Below are 24,237 nucleotides of genomic sequence, written 5' to 3'. Positions count from 1 at the left end.
AAGCATAAACAGTAAATAGATAGATAGATAGATAGATAGAATATACAAAACTTTTAAAAAAACAATAACATAACAACAACATCAACATCGACATCTAGAGAACATGTGTGGAACATGTTTTGAATGTACAGACATGTTTTTACATGAGCTATTGAAACACATGAGCTATTAAAGGACAGGAGGTTTATTCATTCATTAATTAATGTATCATTGATGTGAATATTGGCCTTGTGGACATTTAACAAGGTGAAAGACACAAAAGAGGAGAGAATAGTATATCTATATACACAGTAAATATTATTACATGTCTGTTGACTAGAGATAACATTACATTAAAGAAGTTGGAGTATAAGTATTTCATTATATTTTAATTCTGTATTGATTTGTTGCATTTTTTATCTAGACTTTGAATTGTAATTTTAAAAAAGTAGACATATCCACCATAAATGTGTGCAGAAAAAAAATGCACCGCTATGCAGGAAATTAAGTTCACGCGGCGGTTTTTTTGTCTGTCAGTTGTGATGTTTCCTACGTCACCTGAAGGCAGCATCAACGTAGTGGGAGAGGCTGGTTTGTTGACTGACTTCGGCTGCGCAGTAGCTGTCGCTGACAAACTGTCTACGAGAGAGAGAGTTAAAGCCATTCAGTTGATAAGATGTCAACAATGTAACTCTCGTTGTGCAGCCGTAGCCACAGATTCCGGCACAACGCGACGATTTTCCCGCAGATGAAATCGCGTGTCATCGGACCAGTTTGTGGCCAGTTAGCTTAAAGTTAGCTGAAGTTAGAACACCGACAAGATAGACGGCTGAAGTTCCTCCGGAGTGAATGGGTTAGTTTATGTAACGAGAGCAAGTCAGCCAGCTGAGGGCTACAAGGGAAATAACACCGTTTCCAGATGGACTTCCGCCATCAAATCATTTGTTTATTTAGGGCTGCGGTGTGAGGTCTTGACGTGTCCGTTTGCACGTTAGCTGTCAAACTCTCGCTCGTCCCAGCGGCCTAGGAGACGAGCTAGCTAGCTAGCTAGCTGTCTGCACGCCTGGCTCATCTTCCAAAGTAAGTGTTTACATTAATAATTCATTGACAGCTCCGGGTTATCTAAGTGCGCGCACGTACATCTATAACGCCGGTCGGAGAAGTCGCTGAAATCAATATTCACAGCGGGGGTTGTTGTTGTTGTTGTTGGTGTGTGTGTGTGTGTGTGTGTGTGTGTGTGTGTGTGTGTGTGTGTGTGTGTGTGTGTGTGTGTGTGTGTGTGTGTGTGTGTGTGTGTGTGTGTGTGTGTGTGTGTGTGTGTGTGTGTGTGTGTGTGTGTGTGTGTGTGTGTGTGTGTGTGTGTGTGTGTGTGTGTGTGTGTGTGTGTGTGTGTGTGTGTGTGTGTGTGTGTGTGTGTGTGTGTGTGTGTGTGTGTGTGTGTGTGTGTGTGTGTGTGTGTGTGTGTGTGTGTGTGTGTGTGTGTGTGTGTGTGTGTGTGTGTGTGTGTGTGTGTGTGTGTGTGTGTGTGTGTGTGTGTGTGGGGTCACGTGGTCACTTAACCGGGAGCTAGCTCTGGTCCAGAGGTGTGAGTCCGTGACGTCCAGGCTCCTGGCGTTAAGTTAATCTATCGGAGCTCCGCACGCAGGACCACGGCCTCCATGAGGTTTGATCTGCTAGCTGAGTTTCTGGCATCTGACCGGATGCGTCTAGTCCAAGCATCGATTTTTGGGATTTGCAACTTTACATAGCAACCCCCCCCCCCTTTTTAAGTGTGAGCACTGGACTTGCCATGACAACAATCGGCGTCCAGAAACTGTTGCATATGTTTCCCTTCAGTCGAAAATGACAGATTTAAACCTATTTTGTGCTGCTGAAATTCAGGACTATAGATTATGCATTTTTGGAGCTTCCCAAGGAGAGAGTTGGTGGAGGCATCCTGTATGTGTTTAGCAGAAGTTAAGAAAAAATACTAACTCCACTGTTGTCATAGGTGCCATATCCTCTTTCTAACTGTATGTGGGAAGTGTTACATTAAACAGCATGCTGGATATTTAAGTGTATGTGTCTTTGCTCTTTGAGCAAGTAAACATGCACATGCTGAACTAATTGGACCGGTTTAGATGAGCTCTTGATACTTGTCACGTACCAAGTACAAGGCGGACCTTTCACAATGTTCAGTTCTTCAAATTTAATGGTTTGCTGGCTTTTCTCTGTGTTATTGTCTTGTGTGGCTTGAAGCTCCTTTTTGTAGACTGTTGTGATTTCCTTGGGATCTGAGACGTAAATGGATTGGTCAAATACGTCATTGATAATAACAATAATCATATTAATGTGTTTTTTTCTTTCTAGTTTGAGTCCATTCATTCATGTCCAATGAAAACAAATCTATAAATATATTTTAATTTGGTATGATTATGAATAGTATTAAAGGCACGAGTATTCACCATTCACACAAAAGATAAAATGGGGAGTTTTTTTACAACAATAATGTAATTCATGATTTCCTTATCTTTTTTGTTTTTCCTTTTCATTTCCTTTATAATGCCAGAACAGACCTCACTTCAGTTACTTGAATTTAGTTATATCATTAATACTGAAAACATTTTGCATGGTGGGCTGATTGCTAATAGAAACAAGGACAGGACCCCAGCAATATCACAGCCTTTGTATTCTAGATTATGATCATGATAGAAAAGCAGCTATTTGGATTTTACAAAATACATGTTCCAGTTTGAATTGTATAGATTATTTTACATTTAAACCTAAGTAGCCTAATTAAGGAGAAAATCATACATTTTAAAAGTGATAAGCTGCGCTAAAAAAGTGTAATGCAACAGGGCTAAAATCTCAAAGCTCCATTTACAGCGAAACATTTCTGAGTGTATTTCGTAGCTCTCACTGAGAGCTCCCTTTTTTTAGAATTGGATTTGCAAATTATATGACCTTCTTCCAGACAGTGGCTCCTCTGCCCTGCAGCTTTATGTAACGTTGGAATTATGCTAACAGTTTATGCAACAGTTGAGAACATGTAACCTAGCAGATCCCGGAGTTAAATACCAAAAAAAAACGAGACGCCATTATTCTTTCTGCTGACATTTTGCATTCATCTGATTGAAGGTTTCGTGTTGTTGATGGCCTCCCTGTCAGCCATGGACACCGTGACTGATGCATGCCCTGCGGTGCACCGAAATGGGACTGCCCATCGGGAACCTCAAAACACGAGGCCGGCTGCTGCTGTTCTGAAGCTTCACTTCTACCACAGCAGCCAAGCAACGGCCGACGGCCGCTTTCTCGGCTACCCACCGGGGGACTACGTGGCTGAGGAGCTGTGCATAGATGCAGCCAAGGCATGCAGTGAGTACTCGAACCATGCAAGAATGCATACTGCACACACACACACTCTTGTGTGTTTTGCTGTAACCCGGAGCATAGGTCCCGAGATAAGGTTATCTTGAGGCCACAGTAAAAACCAAATTGTTGGCTTGTTCAATATTCTCAATGCTTTATTTACAGTTTGTCTAACTTTCCTTACTTTGTTCTAGGGACAAAATATAGTGGTTTGGCTGTGCTTGGTGTTGTTGTTGTTTTTTAGGGGGAGGGGTAGTTCAATTTAAGAGTCAATAAAAGGTATGATGCAACTAATACACAGATCAGGGCCTTGCAAGAGGATGCTAGACTAACCTGCATGTTGATGGAAGTGCGTGTTGTGCGTTTGATGATAAACCAAACACAACTGACATTTGAGACCATCTTTATTGACCTCTGTGTTGGTACTAGAAACATCTAGTTTTGTAGTGTGTGTCCGAAAGCATAACATATGATGTGCTCTTCTGAGTTTCCCCTAAAAGAACACCGTTTGTACATGTGTAATGACATTTGTTTGTCCACCTAATTTATATAGATGAACATTGATTTAGATGAAGCGAGTGATGCACAGTATAGCTACCCCGTACTGTTTCAGGGAGCCTTTTACATAACTGAAAGGAGTGCACGTTTAGAGAAGATCATTTGGTTTCTCGTTCTTTGTCTGCTGCAGGTATATCCCCACTGTACTGCAACCTTTTTGGTCTCTTCCGAGAGCGAGACAGCTTGTGGTTTTCACCCAACCACATCTTCCAGCTGGACGAACTGGCCTCTGAAGATGTGTTTTTCAGAATAAGGTAGCATACATGTCGTTGCGTCGGCTTGCCTCCTCAGTAACTTTCCCCAGATTGAAATTGTAATTGACTTGTTACTTACTGCCTTTTTCTTTATTGCCGTTTGCCACAGGTACTACTTCCCTGGCTGGTACAGTGGTGGGACGTCCAGAGCGTATCGATATGGCGTTTCCAAGGAGTCCGAAAGCCCCGTCCTTGATGACTTTGTAATGTCATACCTCTTCTCTCAGGTGAGCTCTTCAAGAGCCTGTTAGGATTCAGAGGCATCAGAAAACAAGGACTTCTTCAACTTTCAGTTTTTCTTTTTTTTTTCTTCTTTTTTTTTCGTTTATTGATTTTTGTATAAGTATTTCCCAGGAATCCTTTTTAAAGATAGAGAAGTAACAAACTGTGGAGCCTCATGTTTGTCCACGGACGTCTTTGGTGAGAAGGATTTGAGTCAGTTGACACACTAAAAAGAGTCTGTGCTGTGAGAACGAGGGCTGCCCGTGAGAACACGTGGCAGAGCGGAGCTATTGTCCTTGTCTAGAACAATTAAGTTAGCCACACAGAAGAGTTTCTTCACCTTGAATAACGGTTACAGTCACTACGCCGATAAAGCTTTATAACTGACGGTGACAAGCCGAAAGCTGCCGTGGACCCACAAGACGTTAGAAAATACAGGTTTAGTGTTTGAATTTGATTTTTGGGAGAAATATGCACAAGATCAGCACAATATCAACACATCACCAAAAAGAAAAGACCCAAACCAAGAATATCTTCCTAATGCTTTTTGAAGATGCATATATATATATATATATATATATATATATATATTTTTTTTTTTTTTATAAATATTATAATATGTATTTTTTTTAGACATTTTCTAAAACAGGTGGGCACTGTGGACATTAGCCAACGTTACTAGAACGGAACCAAGAAGTGCATGTTTCTGGGGACTATTTTCAGCCTTGAATTGCCGTTATTGAAGCACTAGAACGGTTTGTGTGGAATAAAAATACAAAATAAAACACTTTCACGGTAATCAAGAAAGACGTCAGCCAGTGCACCATGTGACTCATTTCTGTAGTTTCCCATAATACATTTTTACTCAAGGTTAATCTTGTCACTTTGGCTACATACTTTGTACTATTTTATTGCCTTGGAGATCCCCTGTGGCTTTGATTGGACTACATTTAAAAGGTTGCTTTCTCTCTACTGCTTTCCTTGGTAAATTAGTTTTTCTACACAGCAACAATATATTTTTAGGACAGCTTGAGAAATGTACGTTGGAGACTGTCATCAGCTCTGCATGCCCTCAATCAAAACCAGATTTGTAGGAAGCTGAAAAGATTCCTCGGGTAACTTGATTACAAATAATCTCTCATCCTAATTCTTTGCATCAAGGGCGTTGTTGCTCATTAATAAAGCAAAAGTATTTTTTCTCCGAATACTTAATCAATAGAATTCTTTTTTACTGAAGTAATTGATAGCTGCAGCCCTTCTATAAACCATATTTCAATAGAAACAATGTGTGTGGTATAGGTGAACTCAGGTAACTGACGCCAGTAATATGACTGGGAGCTGAACCCTGAGTGAACTGAAGGATTATGTGGATTTGTGCCTGTGGAAATCTGTCCTGGTGGCTCGGGACGAGCCTGAAAAGGGGACGGGAAGCACTCCTGCAGGAGTCATTTGGAGGGTGTAGCGTGTTGGCAGCCATTAAACCATGCTTGCATTCACACCGGACAGATGTTTTGTTTTATGCTCCGTGAAGGATATATCAAATTCCTCGCAGTCTAATCTAAAGCCGAGCCTCCGTGTTTGTGATAACAGTGAGGTTGTTATGACTCGCAAAGAGAAGTGTGTCCCTACTGTTGGGTCTCGCCACCAGAAACGGCTGGGTCAACAAGACCGGAGACTTTCCCTTCACCTCGGCTCTGTCCTCTATGGGCGGGTCTATGCTGTGTGTCGGTCTGGGTTTCTGCCAGTGTGTTGCGTAACGCTACAGAGTGTCTGGTCAAGAGAGCAATGTTATCGCGTTGGACGCAGTTGTGCAGTGTGTGTGTGTGTGTGTGTGTGTCCAGTTTAATTCTTGTATTGTTTTGTATAAATAATACTAATTGTCTTTGATCATTTTTGTATATTTGTGTCCGATGGGTTCAACGGTGATTGTTTTTCTGTGCAGTGGAGGAATGACTTTGTGAGTGGCTTCGTGAAGATACCCAACTCCCTTGAAAGTCAGGAAGAGTGCCTCGGTATGGCTGTTCTCGATATGACGAGAGCTGCCAAGGAGAGGCAGATGTCCCCGCTGGACATCTATCACACAATAAGGTACCAGTGAAAATCTAAGGCTGCTTTTGATCAGATTTACTGGGGAATCATTGGAAATGAACTCCCGCTTAGTGCTAATTATGGAATAGTGTGCCAATACAAAAAAAAAAGTGTCAGTCTTGATACCAAAAACATGTGTTTTCGACATCTTACTTTGAAGATTATTCACACACAAACTTTACAAGAACTTAAAATACCTTCTAATCAAGACAATAAGTTAACACAACTAAGAATCTGACATTTAATTCCAACTTTTTAAGAACTTTAAAAGGACTTTTTAGTCACATTTCCTTTTATTCACATTTCTACTTATTTCAGTACCTTTTTGAACTAAAGATATATTGAGGTTGCAGCCCTAGTAACTGGCCTAGTGTTAGTCCAAAGTTATTTTTATTTGACACAAAAAGTTTGTGTGCAACAGCAATGAGCACAAAACATAATTAAAGTGATAAGAAATCCCTTTTAAATACCTGATAGATCCATTTTAAACAATAGGATTTATGCTGATGAATAAAAATGATGTTTCCTTTGTGCTTACCATTAGCTACAAGTCCTTCTTGCCAAAGGACATGAGCGCTCAGATCCAGGACTGCAACTTCTTGACACGCAAGCGTATCCGATTCCGCTTCAAGCGCTTCATCCAGCAGTTCAGTCAGTGTCGGACCACAGCGCGCGACCTCAAGCTCAAGTACCTCATCAGCATGGAGTCCCTGGAGAAGTCCTTCTACACAGAGACCTTCAAGGTCAGGGAACCATCCAGTGGACAGCTCATCATCCTGGTGGCAGCGGACAGTGGCATCCAGTGGTGTCGAGAGAAACTGAAAGATTCCGACCAGGTTAGTATCCTGACTTTTTTAAATACTTGCTTGCACCGGAGGCCTTTTTTAGTTCCCAGAACACCTACTTATTACACAACACATGGGTCATAATTCCATAAGTACAGACTTGAAACGGAAGCACATAATTGTGTATTTCAGAATACACTTCACAGGCAACAAATGTTCATTGTAATGTAGCGATATGTGTCAACCTATCCAACTGTTTTTTGTCCTATGTATTTAAAGACAATACTTGTTAGTGGGATTCATTTGTTGCTGGTTTTGTGGCAACCAAAGTCCGATCTTGTGTTGTTGGTCCAGGAGCTGCAGACCCTGTGTGACTTCCCCGATGTCACCGACATCAGCATCAAACAGCCCGGCAAGGAGGGTGCTGCAGAGAGTCGGGTGGTGACCATCAACAAACAAGATGGCAAGAATCTGGTACGTTCTCTTTACTCTCTCGCGACCTGGCAAAGAAACCTACTATTTGACCAAAGCTGGTTCCGCTATCTCAGAGGGTCATAAAAGTAGAAAGAATTTAGATTTAGAGGCATTTGGTTCCAGCGAGAAACAACGAAAAAAGTAATAATGGGATGAAGAATGTGATGTCTAAGAGTGTTTTTTTTGTGTGTATTTCAGGAGCTGGAGTTCCTCAGCCTGTCTGAAGCCCTCTCCTTTGTGTCCCTCATCGATGGCTACTATCGGCTTACGACGGACGCACATCACTACCTTTGCAAAGAAGTGGCTCCTCCCAGACTTGTGGAGACCATCTCTTCCCATTGCCATGGCCCCATCTCGTAAGTGGACAATAACAAAGCGTAATCTATATTTTACTACCAGCATTAACGAGGGTTATCACTATTTAAAAACAATTTTAAAAAGAGAAGAAAAAAAAGAAAAACAACCCTTCATTCATTTTTATTTTATTGATGTTTATCTTAATCCTAAATTAGGTTTTAGGAATGACTCGTGAAGCTAATATGTGGTGCAGGGCAGTGACCGTGAACCGGAACCAAAGCTCACAAGCGCGAGTTCTGCAGGGATAATTTTAGCCGCACGTCAGCCGACGTAAAATTGCTACTTATTAATACAAAATTCTTCTTCAGGCATCCCTCAGGTCCTCGTGACTTCTCCTATCAGGTGGAACTGTATTTCTCTGCAGAGATGCAGAGACCTGATGCGACTGTTCTGCATTGTGCTTTTGTTGCAGAATGGAAATTGCCATCCATCGGCTTCAGAGGCGTGGAAACAAACAAGGATTGTACATTTTGAGATGCAGCCCGAAAGACTTCAACAAGTACTTTCTGACTTTCCCCGTTGAGGTAGGTAACACTCACCCTGCGGTGGTTGCATATTTCTACATGTGTGTCGACCACTTGGGAAGAGTACAAATAGAAATACAGTAACAATTCTCCTGTTGTGCGTCGCTCTAATCTAATCTTACTTGCCATGGACATTTTATGAGCTGCGTTTGTGCTTCTGCTTTAAAATCAAATATCAATCTCTTTAGTGCATCAGTGGTATTTAATGTCGTCTTTAACGTAGTAACAAACGGAAGAACTAAAAAATAAAAAATCATTTAAATATCATATGTAACTGCACTATATAAGGAATATAACCATATTCGATGAGCTCCCCATCCAAAAGAATGAAATCCAACTGGACTCGTGTAAATTAGACTTGGTGAGTGAAACTCAAATTCTTTACTGTGCCACCCTCTGCCCTCCTCTTTGTGCCACTGTAGGTGTACGACGTGGTAGAATACAAGCACTGCCAGATAACCAAGTCTGTCGTCGGGGAGTTTAACCTCAGTGGAACCAAAAGGAACTTCGGCAGCTTGCAGGAGCTTCTCAGCTGCTACCAAAAGGAAACGGTGCGCTCCGACAGCTTCATTTTCCAATTCAGCAAGTGCTGTCCACCAAAGTCCAAAGGTACATCTGACAGACTGTGGATCTTTTTGAGAGATTAGTCAACCCTACCAAAGGCTGTGTGTGCTGCTGTCTAATGTGCAATGTAAAAATGTTAACTGTTATATGCCGCAATATTATCCAACTATGCTTCCACTTATCTGGGGCTGGTTGGCAGAGGCAGCAGTCTTTTTCTTTTCTTTTTTTTTTTTCAGGAGTTCAGTTCGTCAACGTTTTCTTTTCACTGCTCCGACAGTTTCCCCTCAAACCAAGCCCTGCTTTTGCTTCTCCTTTTTTTTTTTGAAAACTGAACGGTTCGTGAGAGTGCACTTGAGGCCAACCAAAGGTCCCTCTCCTTCTCTCCATTGCCTCCCGGGTGTTGTCAGATTTATGATTGTATAATTAAAGTCTTAGTGGATCTAACTAATGGATGGTGCCCATGGGCCTCCAGCCATCTGGTGTTCATATGCTGCTGAAAACAGAGACAGCTTATTGGACTCTTTGCCCTGGACAAATGACTCATTTTCTGCATTCTAATATGAAATTAGCTTTAAAGTCAGTCATCAATAGTGAAGCAGAGCGTTTAGTTTCAGAATTGGGATACATGGACTTCAAAGTAATAACTGGAATGACTCAAAGTTGTCTCTGTCGCTTACATAATTAAACCATTGGCTTCATTTCCAGGATTTGTTTCCATCTCCAGTGTGACCACTTTCAACATATTGAACTGACATACAGTATATTTGCTCTTAGAAGTTAAGTTTCTCAATACGATTGCTTTCCTCTCTCTCCATGAACAGAAAAGTCCTGCCTCCTCGTGTGTAGGAGCAACAAGGGCTCCGAAGTGCCGCTCTCTCCGTCTCTACATCGACACAACATCAGTCAGATGGTGTTTCACAAGATCAGGAAGGAAGATCTGGAGTTTGTAAGCTTAGTTTCCATGTTCGGGACCGTCGCGCTCAGTTTGAATTACAACAATGACCCGGTTCGGGGTTAGATTTTAAATCTGCAATAATGGTCTTCCTTTCAGATGGAGAGTCTAGGCCAAGGGACGTTTACCAAGATCTTTAAAGGGGTCCGCAAGGAGCTGGGAGATTATGGACTCGTGCACCAAACAGAAGTTGTCATGAAAGTCCTGGACCAAGCCCACAGAAACTACTCTGAGGTGTGTGCGTGTGTGTGTGTGTGGCTTTTTTCAAGTGGTCTGCAGGTCACCGTTTTTAGAAGGCTTCTTTGTGCAGTCGCTCTGAACGCTTCTAGTTGGAGACAATTGCATAAAGCATGAAACCGTCACCATGATGCGTCACACAGTGAACTTTAGTTCAGTGTGACAGAATTGCCTAAAGTAAATTGCTGATTTATTTTTCTATTTTTAATAGTCTGCCTGAAAGAAACGCTCTAATTCAGGGCCTTTGCATTGGGCGTCGACCTCGCGTCTACACAAGGAAGAGACTTGAAGTGTGAATGACCTCTCCGCGGAGCATGAAAGCATGTAGACGGCTGCGGAGATTAACATGACAGCGTATCTGTTGTATCAGACGTGCGAGTCCGGATGCTGAGTTATAGTTGTGGTTTATATTCAGTTAATCAAAAATTACAGAAGTGTTTGTTGCAGACACGCCGGGTGGAAATCTGCACTCGCCTCGGTCCACTTTTCTAGTCTATTTCACTTTGGTTTCGAGTTTTTTTTTTTCTTAATCTTCTTAGATTTAAACCGCTTAATTTCTTCAGTCATGTGTCTGACAAATTTGAGCTTCTCATATTTAAGACGCTGCTTTTCTTTCTCAAATGTATAATTTAAATCGTATGTAAGTTTATTCATATTATAAAGTTATTTAGTCACGATGGCACTTTTTCCCCCGTTCAATGTGGCTGCTGTAACCATTTCTTCTGTTCATTCTGGCCATTTAAGAAAACCCTTAATGTACTTCCAATGGGAGCGAAGGGGCACAAAATCTGAAGCGCGTGTTCCAAAAACTTTTTCCAAAGTTGATATGAGGCTTCAGCAGTCTGAGTTAATCAAATCAAGACGATTTCGTTTTTTAATAAATGTCCTCATTTTGTAGATCTGAAAAATTGTGAACCTCTTGTTGATTGTTTGTTGTTGTTGGGTATTTGTTTGTCATGGTCGCATAATTAATTCAGTTTTCTATCGTAACTGTCTTCTCTTGTCCTGCAGTCTTTCTTTGAAGCTGCCAGCATGATGAGCCAGTTGTCCCACAAGCACCTGATACTCAACTACGGTGTGTGTGTTTGCGGAGAAGAAAGTAAGTGAGCCTTACTCTGAACTTGCCATAAGCAATATTCGTTAGCGTGGTCTAATGATCAAGAGACCTTGCTTTGCTATAATCTTGATTTCTATATTTTAAACACAAAGTGGCGCCTCTAATCGGTAGCAGATCATGTTGATATGAGCCATAACTGTGTCAGATTCTCAAGTGTCCTCGTTTAATCCCATTTGCAAAGAGGCTCACAAGGATGATGTTTAATTGATGTGTGTTTTTAAGCATTGCAAACATGTCCCGTTTCAGATATCATGGTGCAGGAGTATGTGAAGTTTGGTTCGCTGGACACCTACCTGAAGAAGAACAAGAACTCCATAAACCTCCTGTGGAAGCTGGAGGTGGCCAAGCAGCTGGCCTGGGCCATGAACTTCCTGGTAGGGATATGGGTGTCGTGCCAGACTTGATGTCAAGTGATTTCATAGTATTGATGATTATCAATGTGTGCGTGTGTTTCTGGAATTTTTATATTTGGTACACAAATTGTGATCGAGCAAAAAAAACTGAAACGCAGACTTGAAAAATAAACCGTAAGAAGAGCGATTCATTTCTTTTTTTTCTGCGTGGGTAAGGAGATTAGTGGGACTCTGGTTATAAAGTCTGCCATCGGCCGCGTATTCTCTCTCACCTTGAGCTCACTGCGCTATATCTTTAGCGCTGACTCAGCGCTGTGGAGGTGGGCCTGGCTACGTGAGGCTATTAAAGGATGTTTTATCTCTCCCTGTCTGCACCTGCAGGAAGAAAAGCACCTTGTCCACGGGAATGTTTGTGCGAAAAACATTCTTTTGATCAGAGAGGAAGACCGGCGGGCTGGGAACCCCCCCTTCATCAAACTGAGTGACCCCGGCATCGGCATCACTGTCCTCCCCAAAGAAAGTGAGTTTATGTCTCTCCTGTAATACATCTCTCCCACCAGCAGGGGCCAGCTGTTTGACAAGGTTGTGTTCTCAACACCATGTTGCATAGTTACAGAAGACACCGGTTAAATGAGTTAACGCTGGTTGTTTTAAAATAAAGAAAGATATAGATTGTTGTGTTTCCTCATTACTAGTTATCTATTTTGTATGAAGACAAACTAGTTTTGCACTGAAATTTCCGGTGCTTTTAATAATTTACTAACAGAGGTGCGTTCAATGTTTTTGTTCAGTCCTGATTGAGAGGATCCCTTGGATTTCCCCCGAGTGCGTCGAGGACCCGGCCAACCCGAGCCTGGCTGCAGACAAGTGGAGCTTTGGCACCACGCTGTGGGAGATCTGCAGTGGGGGGGAGAAACCATTAGCAACACTGGACAACTCTAAGGTAGGGTTGTGACCTAAAATATATGCAATAGCAAGGTATACATTCAATATTGCGTGGTGATTTTTATTTTTTTTTAATCTATACACTATACTAACCCTTTTTGCCTCACAGAAATCCCTCTTCTATGAGGACCACCACCAGCTTCCGGCACCAAAGTGGACCGAACTGGCCAATCTGATTACCAGCTGCATGGACTACGAGCCTTCCTTCAGGCCCACATTTCGTGCCGTTATCCGTGACCTCCACAGCCTCTTCACGCCAGGTTGGTTTATATGCATCTAATGTTGTCACCACAGGGAATCTAGGTCACACCCGTGTGGAATCTCTAATTCCTCCAAGACGCACACACACACTCCTCGTAGTGTCTTCAGAAGTCACGGCTCCTGTCTAGGTCGTCTTTAGCTCTAATTGGAACGAGGTGATTAATGAAGTGGGGTCCGTCTTCAAGGAATTTGTCGTTTTCATACTAAAAGTTAGATGACTTAAAAACACATCAATGTCATCTCTTTGTGATTTAATTTAGATATTGGTCCAAGAGATGATTTGCCTAGCTTGTAAATGTTGCTGTTCTTCATTTCTGAGTTGTCCATTTCTTTCTTGAATGCGCATGATGTTTGTCTTTGTGTCCCCAGACTATGAGTTGATCGTGGAAAGCGACGTCTTGCCAAACAGGACCGTGGTCTCGGGCTGGTCCACCGGGGGCTTTGAGAGTCAGGAGCCGGCTCAGTTTGAAGAGAGACACCTGATATTCTTACAGCAGCTGGGAAAGGTATGAAGAAGTGTGGAACCTGTGCCCATAAGAGCAAATCAGCCCATGTTAATAAGCTGAGACCTACAGACTCATCTCCTCTTGCAATAAGTTTGTGTTCGATTTTTAGACTTTTACTCTTTCATTAAATTACGGCTACTAAACTAATGATTTGTCTCTCTCATTTGCTTTAATTTGGCTTACATTGAAGCTTTAAGCAACATTTTTTTAAAGACGCCTCGTCTCTTTTTTAAAGGGGAACTTTGGCAGCGTGGAGATGTGTCGATATGACCCGCTTACGGACAACACTGGAGAGGTCGTGGCTGTGAAGAAACTCCAGCACAGCACTGCAGAGCACATCCGAGACTTCGAGCGAGAGATTGAGATCCTGAAGTCTCTGCAGCACGAGAACATCGTCAAGTACAAAGGCGTTTGCTACAGTGCAGGTAAAGTTGACCTGGAATTAGAAGCTTCATTCTCCTCCGGAGCTTTTGAAAATGTACAGAAAGCTTCTGCCTATATACTGTATATGTTTTTTTTTTGTTTTTTTTAAATAATTCAGATTTTTTTTTTCACTACTCTGTATCGACCTCCGTATTGGTAAACAAGGACTGTACACTTTTTTTAAAGTTTCTTTTTGGCTTCCCAGGACGAAGAAATCTCCGTCTCGTCATGGAATATCTTCCCTTTGGAAGTCTGCGAGATTATCTCATAAAGAACAAGGAGAGGACGGACCACAAGAAGCTTGTGCATTACACTTCACAGATCTGCAAGGTACTTCATTTTGTCCCTGTTTTTGTTGTCTGCTTCGTGGAGCTGCTCACCAGTGGAGCTCCAGATAAATGTGTTGTTCTTTCTGCGTTTCCAGGGTATGGAGTACCTGTCAAGTAAGCGCTATATCCACAGAGACCTGGCGACACGAAACATCCTTGTGGAGAGTGAGCTGAGGGTAAAGATCGGAGATTTCGGCCTCACCAAAGTGCTGCCTCAGGATAAAGAGTACTACATGGTCAAAGAGCCAGGAGAGAGTCCCATATTCTGGTGAGTCTCTTTTAAGTGTCCGTTGTCTATGTAGAAGAAGTCTGCACCCTCGTGATGATGTGCAGCTGCGGCTACTGAGAAAGTGTGATTTAATTAAAGTTATAAAAGGAACATTTAACTGGTTAAACTGGTTAAACTGGCTCTATTTAATAATCTGATGCCACTATATGACTTCCATGCGCAAACAAGACCATCGTCTATATAGTGATGGCGGTTAGTCTTAATGCCGGGTTCCCCGCGATATCAGACGAAACAATGTCGGGCATGCAGGTTCACCAGAAACTCCCGCAGCTCCTCTGCGCCTGCTGCACCTGGAGCTCACCGCCGGCTTCCTGGGAGACACGACTACCACGCCGCTGGAGGCCCAGGTCACATTGCTGGAGGGCAAAAGGGAGGCGGAGCACATTGTTCAGAGCCTGCTGCTGTAATATTGTGTCTGGCAGCTGCAGATCTTACTGACGTGAAACGGTGGTCTGGCGGTACTCGGGGAAACGCTACACATGAGCCGCCAAAATTCCCCACAAAATGAAAGTTCCTTGTAGTAAGAAATCCTAATCAGCTTTTTGGAGGCGGGGGTGGGGGGGGGGCTTGATGCAACATTTCCTCTTTTTATAGCGAATACATAACTCTTGAATGTTGATCCACTTTTAGAATATTCTTGTAACATTTTTGCTGTGATGCTAAATTCGCCAGTCACACCGTGTGCTCTTTCGTAGGTATGCCCCCGAGTCGCTGACTGAGAGCAAGTTCTCTGTGGCGTCAGACGTCTGGAGCTTTGGAGTGGTGCTTTATGAGCTCTTCACCTACAGCGACAAGAACTCCAGCCCACCGGCAGTAAGTGCTAACACACGCACGCACTGGCTTTATTTATGGGCACTGCTTCTTTTTTTTTCCCACTGTGGATATTTCCGGTCTCAGGCCGCTGACCCAGAAGTCCAGCGTGATTCACGCACAGCGACAACAAATTAGTGACGCAATTAAACGGCATTTCAAATGGGGGAGTTTCTAAATGTGCACGCTTTTCCAGCAGCGTGTTTTTGCTTCATATTTGTTTGAATCGTTCTGTCATTCTCCTCCTCCAGGTTTTTATGTCCATGATGGGGAATGACAAGCAAGGACAGCTGATCGTCTATCACCTCATTGAGCTCCTCAAGTCCGGCAGCAGGCTGCCTCAACCTCTGGGGTGTCCCACGGAGGTAGGAGAGTGCACTGCAGTTTTCTCTCTGACCTTATTATATTTGTACTGTATACATACATTTACATAACCTCGCATGTCAATGCGTACTCCGTCATGTCCGGTACATGCACACACACACACACACGTGCACACAGTCCGTTTTATTCAATTCAATTCAATTCAGTTTATTTTGTATAGCCCAATGTCACAAATTACAAATTTGCCTCAGAGTGCTTTACAATCTGTACACATACGACATCCCTGTCCCAGGGCCTCACATCGGATCAGGAAAAACTCCCCAAAAATAACCTTTCACAGGGAATAAAGGGAAGAAACCTTCAGGAGAGCAACAGAGGAGGATCCCTCTCCCCGGATGGACAGATGCAATAGATGTCATGTGTACAGAATGAACAGCATTAGAGTTACATAAACACATTACATGAATATGACAATGTACGAATGGACCTCCACAATCCATGAAACAGAAGAAAGTAGAGGGGGGGCGGGGCGATCAGCAGGGCCAACGCGAGGCCGGCTCACCAGGCATCAGACATCTCCAGGTCCAATCGACCCTATGAGACGTGAAGTCACAAAGACTCCGGGGAGGAAGCAGAGTTAATAAGGTGCAATGGAGAGATGTAAATTCATCCATAAGGAGAGAGAGAAGAGGAGAGAGGTGCTCAGTGTATCCTAAAACATCCCCCAGCAGCCTATAAGCCTATAGCAGCAAATCAAGGGGCTGGACCAGGGCAAACCTGATTCAGCCCTAACTATAAGCACTATCAAACAGGAAAGTCTTAAGTCTATTCTTGAATGAGGTGACTGTGTCTGCCTCCCGGACTGAAAGTGGAAGCTGGTTCCATAAAAGAGGAGCTTGATAACTGAAGGCTCTTGCTCCCATCCTACTTTTTAGGACTCTAGAAACCACAAGTAGCCCCGCATTTAGTGAGCGCAGCTCTCTAGTGGGGCAATATGGTACTACAAGCTCCTTAAGATATGATGGTGCATCACCAATCAAGGCTTTGTAGGTGAGGAGAAGAATTTTAAATGTGATTCTTGATTTTACAGGGAGCCAGTGCAGCGCAGCTAATACAGGAGTAATGTGATCTCTTTTCTTAGTTTTTGTGAGTACACGAAGCTGCAGCATTCTGGATCAACTGGAGGGATTTAAGAGACTTATTAGAGCATCCTGATAATAAGGAGTTGCGGTAATCTAGTCTGGAAGTAACAAACGTGTGAACCAGCTTTTCTGCATCTTTTTGAGACAAGATGTGCCTGATTTTTTAAATGTTACTTAGATGAAAAAATGCAATCCTTGAGATTTGCTTAACGTGGGAGTTAAAGGACAAGTCTCGGTCAAAGATAACGTTGAGATTCTTTACAGTGGTGTTGGATGCCAGGGAAATGCCATCTACAGAAACCACATCACCAGATAATTGATCTCTGAGGTGTTCAGGGCCCAGTAAAATAACTTAAGTTTTGTCTGAGTTTAACATCAGGAAGTTGCAGGTCATCCATGTTTTTATGTCTTTTAAGACATGGTTGAATTTTAGCGAGCTGGTTGGTCTCCTCTGGTTTGATCGATAGATATAATTTGAGTATCATCTGCATAGCAATGAAAGTTTATTGAGTGTTTCCTGATAATGTTGCCCAAAGGAAGCATATATAAGGTAAATAAAATTGGTCGGAATTCATCCATTCTATTTTATTGAAGTGGTTTTGTTCTAATTTAAAAAGCCTCAACATTTTACCGTTTTATTAGATGTAAATATGATATTTGTTGCATTGCTTCTCCCTATGTAAAAGTGGTGATCTTAATCGTCTTGACACATAGACGTGACAAATGAATAGGTCAATATTATGCAAACTATTTCTATTAGATTGGCCAATGCAGCCCCTTGCTGCGTGGCTTTGTGTTACAGCAACGGTTTAACCAGGTTGATGGTTTTGGAGGGCAATATGACTTAAATTCTGGGATTTTCAGGGCATTTTGTGGTGGCTGTATTCCATCAAGGTATTACAAATATTAAAGGGAATACTCCACTCAAAACATCATTCTACAAATGAGCCCTATTATGGCATCTTCAGAAAAAAGAAGAAAAAAACTGTCTGGCTCCAAATAAGGAAAATCCGGTATAGGCGGTATAGCCTGCCCTGCCCTATTGTTTAAATAAAATGTGCTTCATCAAAGAAGCCTACTAACCATGCTGCTTCACTCATGAACTCAAAGTGAACTCATTCACAAACGATTCTCTCTCTCTCTCTCTCTCCCCCTGTTTTTCCTCTCAGATACATGAGATCATGGAGGAGTGCTGGGACAACGACCCCGGCTTGCGTCCTTGTTTCAAGGAGCTTGCCCTGCGCATCGACCTGTTCAGGGACAGTAAGGAGTTTTAGACCGATTTTTTTTTTTTTTTTTTTTTAAATCACCCAAAGTGCCCCGCCCGCTCCTCTTCGACCGAGTCGCTCTTTAAATCGCCGCCCTGCTCGTGACGAAGGCCAAAACAAGATTCTTCTGCTGAGCGCTAGCGTGTGTGTGTGTGGGGTGTGAGGAGGGAGGGGGGGGGGGGGGGCGTGAAAACAGCCGGTTCGGACTGGAAAAAGTGGTGGTTTGAAACTAGGACAGCTCATAAACTACTGCCAAGGTGCCTTTTAAGCAAGGCACTCGACCCCTCTTTCTACAGTGGCAGCGGAACGGAAATGGAGGCTTGGATCAACTGTTGGCGGTGATGTTGGTTTGGTCTGAGATCCTGGATGAAGGTTTAAAGAAGAGTTCGAGGATACTAAGTAGATAATTGCCAGGCCTAAAGCTAGACATGCTTGTGTGTGTGTGAATCTATGATTGTGTGTCTGTATGATTGTGTGTTCTTATAAACAGCTAGCAGGACTAGCTCTCGCCATCAGCTTTTCCCCTCGCCTGAAGAGAAATTGTAATAGAGCCGAGTGTTTTCTATGTGTGTGTGTGTGTGTGTGTGTGTGTGTGTGTGTGTGTGTGTGTGTGTGTATATACCCAAAGTATAATGGTGTACATATGTCCAGAAAAAATTTATAATTTTATAAAATGAAAATATAGCAAAGTACTATATTTGAGCCAGATGTCAGTATAAATGAAGTATATACAAAGATGATTTTTTTTTTTTTTTTAAATCTGTTATTGTTTTATGTTTTTATTGTGAGAGGTGGTGTGTGAAAATTAAATTTAATTAAATGTATCTGTTCAGCAAAATATTGTGGTCCATTGCTTTTGAAAGTTCTTTCAGTGTGTGTGTGTGTGTGGAAAAAATGAAATGTGCGACACTCAAAATAAATGATATGTGCGACACTCAAATTATTGTTCATAAACTTAAGGGGAAACGACACGGAACAAAAATAACACAATATACTGAATTTGCCTTTTTATTAGAAGGCAAGTATCTCGATACTCATTCAAATCCTCATACACGTTATGTGCATGTGTCAGTGTTAAGGGTGTCGTCCATGAAGGTTGACCTACTTTAAAGGGTGTAAACACAAAATCCTTAAGGCAATTGTCAAAGTATTCAATAAGCATTTGATTTATTTCAGATGCAGATGCACATGGCACTATAGGGCAGAGGCCAGCATGTTAACCTTTTGAATCCAGCAGGCCGTCATACTGCACTGAGGACTAACTGCCCCTCGTGCTGCAGTAATCGAGACCTTAAGGGGGCACATGGCGGGGCACCAAATGTCACTTTGACATGAGAACTTAAAGTTCCCTGGGAAGCAATTTAGTTTGCAGACAGTTGAGTAGGTGAACATCTGAATATAATAAATATAATATATACTTAAAAAGTTATAATGTAAGTACCGGCATATTCTTTATAAGTGCAATACTGGGGTACTTGCAATTTATTTCATGTTACTTTATACTCCTACTCCACTAAATGTCAGAGCATGTATTGCACTTCTGTGCTCTAAGGTGGCCGTTCTTCATCCAGGTAAAGAAGCAAAAGAAAACGGATGGAAAATGTCTTTCAAAATCAAAAAAAGAAATTTATTAGTCACATATAAGGAACAATAAGTGGAAAAATAACAATATGACTTTTAAACTAGGTTGACAGTTGTATCTATTCGTTCGTCTGCTGGAAATATTTTTTGCAGATTTAAGCTGTCAAAAAAACTAATCCAGCTATAAATTAAAGCTCGAGGAAAACGCCCAGCCAGATCTACAAAAAAATAAGGATAATTTATTAATTTATAATTAATTAATTAATTTATTAATTATTTATTATTAATTTTTTTTTTTTACTATATATTGGTTTCATAATATTGACTCGTCTCGCTCTCCTTCGTGTGTGAACCCGCAGTGAGTCACGTGCCACGCGTGTCAATTAAGTCCCCGTTGTAAATGACATAAATTGGCGTTTTATTTTAAAATCCGGATGTTGCGCGCGCTGCACGTGTGCCGGAGCTTCACGGTAACGAGGCATTCTGGGTGTGCGCGCAGCTGTTTGATCGCGTCTGAACGGCAGAGTGGTGTTTGGTGAACGCGACCAAAAACGTGGAAGGAAAGTCTCTTCTTTTTTTCTTGTAGGACTTAAAAGGTCCGCATAAGAGCGCGCGCGCACGCAGGAGAAATGTTTGTAGCATCAGTGCGCGTGTTGAAGACAGCGACGTAAGCGGAGACAAACGTGAGCTTTCTTTAGTGCAAATGTGTGTTTTTGGAACTTTTAACTTGATGCTGTATTTTATACACCCCTTTTTTTTTTTTGTCTTTTTTTTTGCATGTATGAAGGAGCAAAAAACATCTAACAAATTCAGAAATTTAAACATTTTGGGCTTGTGTTACATTTCAGCGCATCAGATGGTTTCATTACAATGAACCATTAACAATGTTCCTCTTTTAATACACAACTTCTTTGTATTATCAAATGCGGCACTGTTACTCGTGATGGAGTACTTTTTACCACCACTGGTATATCACAAAATGCTCCAGACATTAAATACCCTTTTTTTCTTTTTTTTTTTTAAATGCATCTCTGTACGTCATTTCCCAAGAGCCTTTTTGTGAGCTTCACCACTCGGCACGCAGACCGGAGAACCGCCAGCAGAGTGACAGTGAGGATGAGGTCCAGGGGGCCCCCTGACGGGGGGTACGGCTGGGTGGTGGTCATGTCAACCTTCTTCGTCATGGGCCTCACCGGCGCCGTCATGAAGAACATCGGCATCTTCTTCCTGGATATCCAGAGTCACTTTGGGATCCTGACCAGCACCACCACATGGGTCACCTCCATTACCATCAGCATGTTTCACCTAGCAGGTCAACGCGAGGGTTCTGTAGCTTGAAGACATTCGTGGTTTTTAAACTCCAGAATGTTTTAAAAGAAGTTGTATGGCGTTTGCATTTTTCCCTTTCAGCTCCAGTGTCCAGTGCGCTGACCGTATGGTTTTCTCAGAGAGCGGTCATCATAGTCGGAGGTCTGCTGTCGGCCTTCAGCATGATTCTGGCGTCTTTTGACTTCAATCTGCTCTCGCTCTTCCTCACCATGGGCGCCCTGCAAGGTATAGCACACTCGGCACATTTCTTCTTCTAAATAACAGGAACGGTTAAAAGTCTGAGACGTTTAGAGGAGATGGCAAGCAGACAATGCTTCGCCATTTTTAGTAATTGACCTATTAACATGTTTTGATATCTGACGACATGCGTGTGTTTCTAATGCATTAGAAAATGACTGACACCATATTTAGAATTGATTTATTAGTATTTTTTTCACTCAAATTCCCTGCTTTCAGTTCTTACGGTTATGAAAAACAAAACAAAAAAAATTGAGAAAATGAATTGATGACAAAGGTCAGTTGCCTAATAATCCGTTCACATGAATATGATTTTTCTTAGTGTTTTTTTTTTTTATACCCATTTGGCACACACTTATCTTGGTAGGTGGGTTGTTTTTGAGGACCCCGATCTTCCAAAAGGAAACGTCCTGGTTAAAGGTTTCCCTCTTCTGTTTCCAGGAGTGGGCATGTCCTTATCGTGGATCCCTGCCAACAGCATGGTGAACCACTACTTTGTACGCTGGCGTCCCATCGCCGTCGCCATCGCCAGCTCCGGGGAGTGCTTCTTCGCCATCATGTTCAGCCCCTTCTTCCAGTGGCTGCTTGAGACGTACAGCTGGCAGGGGGCCTTGCTCATCATCGGAGGCCTTCGGCTCAACCTGTGCGTCTGCGGCGCTGTCATGAGGCCCCTGGAGGAAGTCTGGAGTCCGACGCAGGAAAACAAAGAAAATCCTCAAGCAGCAGAAGAAGAAGACGCCGCCGTGGTCCCACCGAAGAGGAAGCTCATCTTCCAGTTCTCCCTGATGCGAAAACCTGAACTGCTCCTCTACATCCTGTTTGCCATCTTCGCGGCGGCAGGAATATTCATCCCGCCGCTCTTCCTGGTGCCCTTCGCCAGAAGTTCGGGGATGGATAGCTACTGGCCTTCCTCCATCCTCTCCATCCTGGCATTGGCGGACCTGGCGGGGAGGCTGCTCTGCGGGTGGATCGCCAACATGAGGCTGGTGAGGAACCTGCAGCTGCTCACCATGGTGGTCGCTCTGCTCGGGGTGGTGCTCCTGCTGCTGCCCATCAGCCACAACTACTGGGCCATCCTGGTCTTCGCCTCGCTCTACGGCTTCCTGTTCGGCAGCGTGGTGGCCATTCACATCACTTCCATCGTGGACATTGTCACGCTGGAGGCGTTCGACAGTGGACTGGGGCTCTTCATGTTCTTCCGGAGCATCGGGGGATTCATCGGTCCACCTGCTGCAGGTGAGCACATTTAGATTGCAGGTGTTTGTTTTTTAGCTCCAAAGGCAACAAGGAAAAACTGACCTTAACTACATATAATATCATAAAAAGATGCCGGTAAAAATGTCACAACTTTTCATAATATAGTATTAATAATATAAAAAGTCATAGTATTCAATTAAAAATGTCATGGTATATAGTAAGAGTGGCACAAATGTCTCACTGCAGACGGTCTACACACATGGCCATTTTATTTATTTTAATTACATTTTTTATTTAATTTAATTTTTATTTCTAACCCCTGGTCTTCTGTTCCCTGTTCCTGTGCTGCAGGCTGGCTGGTGGACCAGACGGGCGACTACAGCGTGGCCTTCTACCTCTCGGGCGTCTGCATGATTTTTTCAATGGTGTTTGTCGCCCTGGTCGACCGCCTGGTTCAGAGGAGAAATTCAGTCAACGTCCAAGTTCATCAAGAGGTTATCTAGGGCGAAAACCATACGTCAGCAGAGAAGTCAAGTGAGACTTGTTTTAGGATCTTAACCTGATGATGAGCCCGAGGTGTTCGCTCACATGCCTGATGCCGGGCGCTTTGACCCAGTTTGACTTGTGGGTGCAGTTTCAGAATCTGTCAATCGACCAATCCTGAGCCTTCCGTTTATATAAATAGTGCATCATAAATAATGAATGCAACGATCAAACCGGCAACATTTTTATTTTCTAAAGACATGAGTGAAATATATACTTTTTATTTATTTTTAAAGCCAATGAGAGACTTTAAGAGGTTAGAAGATTGAAGTAGTGCAAAGGATGCAAACAGGTTTATTTGACATGAGTCACTTAATTGCAGGTTAACACCCTAAATGTTCAGGTGTGAAAGGATTTAAAGTTTGTTTTTCTTTTAGTGCGTCATGGTGTTTTTCAAATGCTGGTTGAGCCCGTTCATCTCAGCCATTATGACCACAATACTTGGCTACACATATTAAAGAAGAAGAAGCAGAAATGGATCCTGTGCCGTTTCAAAAGCTTGCAATATAGTTTGTGACAAAACATAAATTCAAGTTGCTGTTGACAATCTGCAGGATCAAAATGAGTCTCTTTGCGTTTGTCGGGGACTATTTTCATAAACGTGTTTTTGATGCGCTCGAGTATTTATAGCAGCAGTGTGGCTTGTTGAGATTTTTTAATGTGTGGATAACCATGCAGCGCTGTGGCACAGAAATCAGCTGCATCAGTTGATACTTTATATGTAATTGTTGGTTTTGGTCTTTGCATGAGATTTGTTGACCAACAGGAAACCTGGAGAATATCAGACTGATCCTGTAACTCTAGGTTTTATGACTTTAATATACATGTATTGTGTCCAATTAAGTTATTCCTGTGCAATGATGAAGTTTGAAGGTTAATAAGATTTGGTAACTTAATGTGTATTTTCTTAACTATATATTTTTTGAAGTACTTGAACTATATTTCTCATACGCACAGTTTGATGCACCATCTTTCAACTTGGGAAGTGAACCTTTTTTTTTTTTAAAGCCATATCCAAGAATAATTCATGGCTTCCTTTTGTACCTTTTTTGAGGGACTTGAACTTTTTAAAGTTGTCTGATTTGTTAACTTCACCTGTGAAATAAATCACTGCACTGATGGTTTTAAACACATTTTCATCTATATTATTTGTCTCATCTGCTTTTAACTTTTTCCAATGTTTGGCACGTTAGTATTATCTTTACTAGCAGCACGTTGCTGTTCTGTCAAACTACTCAGAG

The 24,237-nt window shown here is 42.4% G+C and overlaps 2 protein-coding genes across 2 annotated transcripts; both read left to right on the top strand.

The window, feature by feature from the left end:
- The first annotated feature begins 560 nt into the window (after positions 1 to 560).
- jak2b (Janus kinase 2b) lies at positions 561 to 20,898 on the top strand. Its single transcript, XM_034541445.1, has 25 exons — positions 561 to 1,059; positions 3,097 to 3,333; positions 4,016 to 4,139; positions 4,249 to 4,366; positions 6,304 to 6,449; positions 6,994 to 7,285; positions 7,589 to 7,708; positions 7,907 to 8,064; positions 8,478 to 8,589; positions 9,012 to 9,198; positions 9,975 to 10,099; positions 10,205 to 10,339; positions 11,354 to 11,441; positions 11,706 to 11,833; positions 12,194 to 12,332; positions 12,604 to 12,755; positions 12,867 to 13,017; positions 13,388 to 13,524; positions 13,760 to 13,949; positions 14,153 to 14,277; positions 14,372 to 14,544; positions 15,261 to 15,378; positions 15,627 to 15,740; positions 18,011 to 18,104; positions 20,741 to 20,898. Exons 2-25 carry the CDS (start codon positions 3,111 to 3,113, stop codon positions 20,827 to 20,829), a joined length of 3,438 nt encoding a protein of 1,145 aa, XP_034397336.1. The 5' UTR covers positions 561 to 1,059; positions 3,097 to 3,110; the 3' UTR covers positions 20,830 to 20,898.
- Positions 20,899 to 21,012: 114 nt separating this feature from the next.
- On the top strand, positions 21,013 to 24,101 carry zgc:114041 (uncharacterized protein LOC574425 homolog). Its single transcript, XM_034541446.1, has 3 exons — positions 21,013 to 21,244; positions 21,698 to 22,492; positions 22,805 to 24,101. Exons 1-3 carry the CDS (start codon positions 21,181 to 21,183, stop codon positions 22,954 to 22,956), a joined length of 1,011 nt encoding a protein of 336 aa, XP_034397337.1. The 5' UTR covers positions 21,013 to 21,180; the 3' UTR covers positions 22,957 to 24,101.
- Positions 24,102 to 24,237: the final 136 nt, after the last annotated feature.

This window comes from Cyclopterus lumpus, chromosome 9 (genome assembly GCF_009769545.1).
Source record: "Cyclopterus lumpus isolate fCycLum1 chromosome 9, fCycLum1.pri, whole genome shotgun sequence".
In the NCBI taxonomy this organism is placed as follows: Eukaryota; Metazoa; Chordata; class Actinopteri; order Perciformes; family Cyclopteridae; genus Cyclopterus; species Cyclopterus lumpus.
The sequence above is the reverse complement of the archived record's forward strand: the minus strand, read 5'-3'. Positions and strand labels throughout refer to the sequence as shown.

What these genes read in the sequence shown, in the direction of transcription:
- jak2b (XM_034541445.1), top strand. Translation starts at nt 3,111, where the DNA reads ATGGCCTCCCTGTCAGCCATGGACACCGTGACTGATGCATGCCCTGCG. An exon ending in CCCACAGAAACTACTCTGAG is followed by an intron (nt 10,340 to 11,353) that starts GTGTGTGCGTGT and finishes CTTGTCCTGCAG; the next exon opens with TCTTTCTTTGAAGCTGCCAG. An exon ending in GGAGAGAGTCCCATATTCTG is followed by an intron (nt 14,545 to 15,260) that starts GTGAGTCTCTTT and finishes GCTCTTTCGTAG; the next exon opens with GTATGCCCCCGAGTCGCTGA.
- zgc:114041 (XM_034541446.1), top strand. Translation starts at nt 21,181, where the DNA reads ATGATTCTGGCGTCTTTTGACTTCAATCTGCTCTCGCTCTTCCTCACC. An exon ending in CACCATGGGCGCCCTGCAAG is followed by an intron (nt 21,245 to 21,697) that starts GTATAGCACACT and finishes TTCTGTTTCCAG; the next exon opens with GAGTGGGCATGTCCTTATCG. An exon ending in CATCGGTCCACCTGCTGCAG is followed by an intron (nt 22,493 to 22,804) that starts GTGAGCACATTT and finishes CCTGTGCTGCAG; the next exon opens with GCTGGCTGGTGGACCAGACG.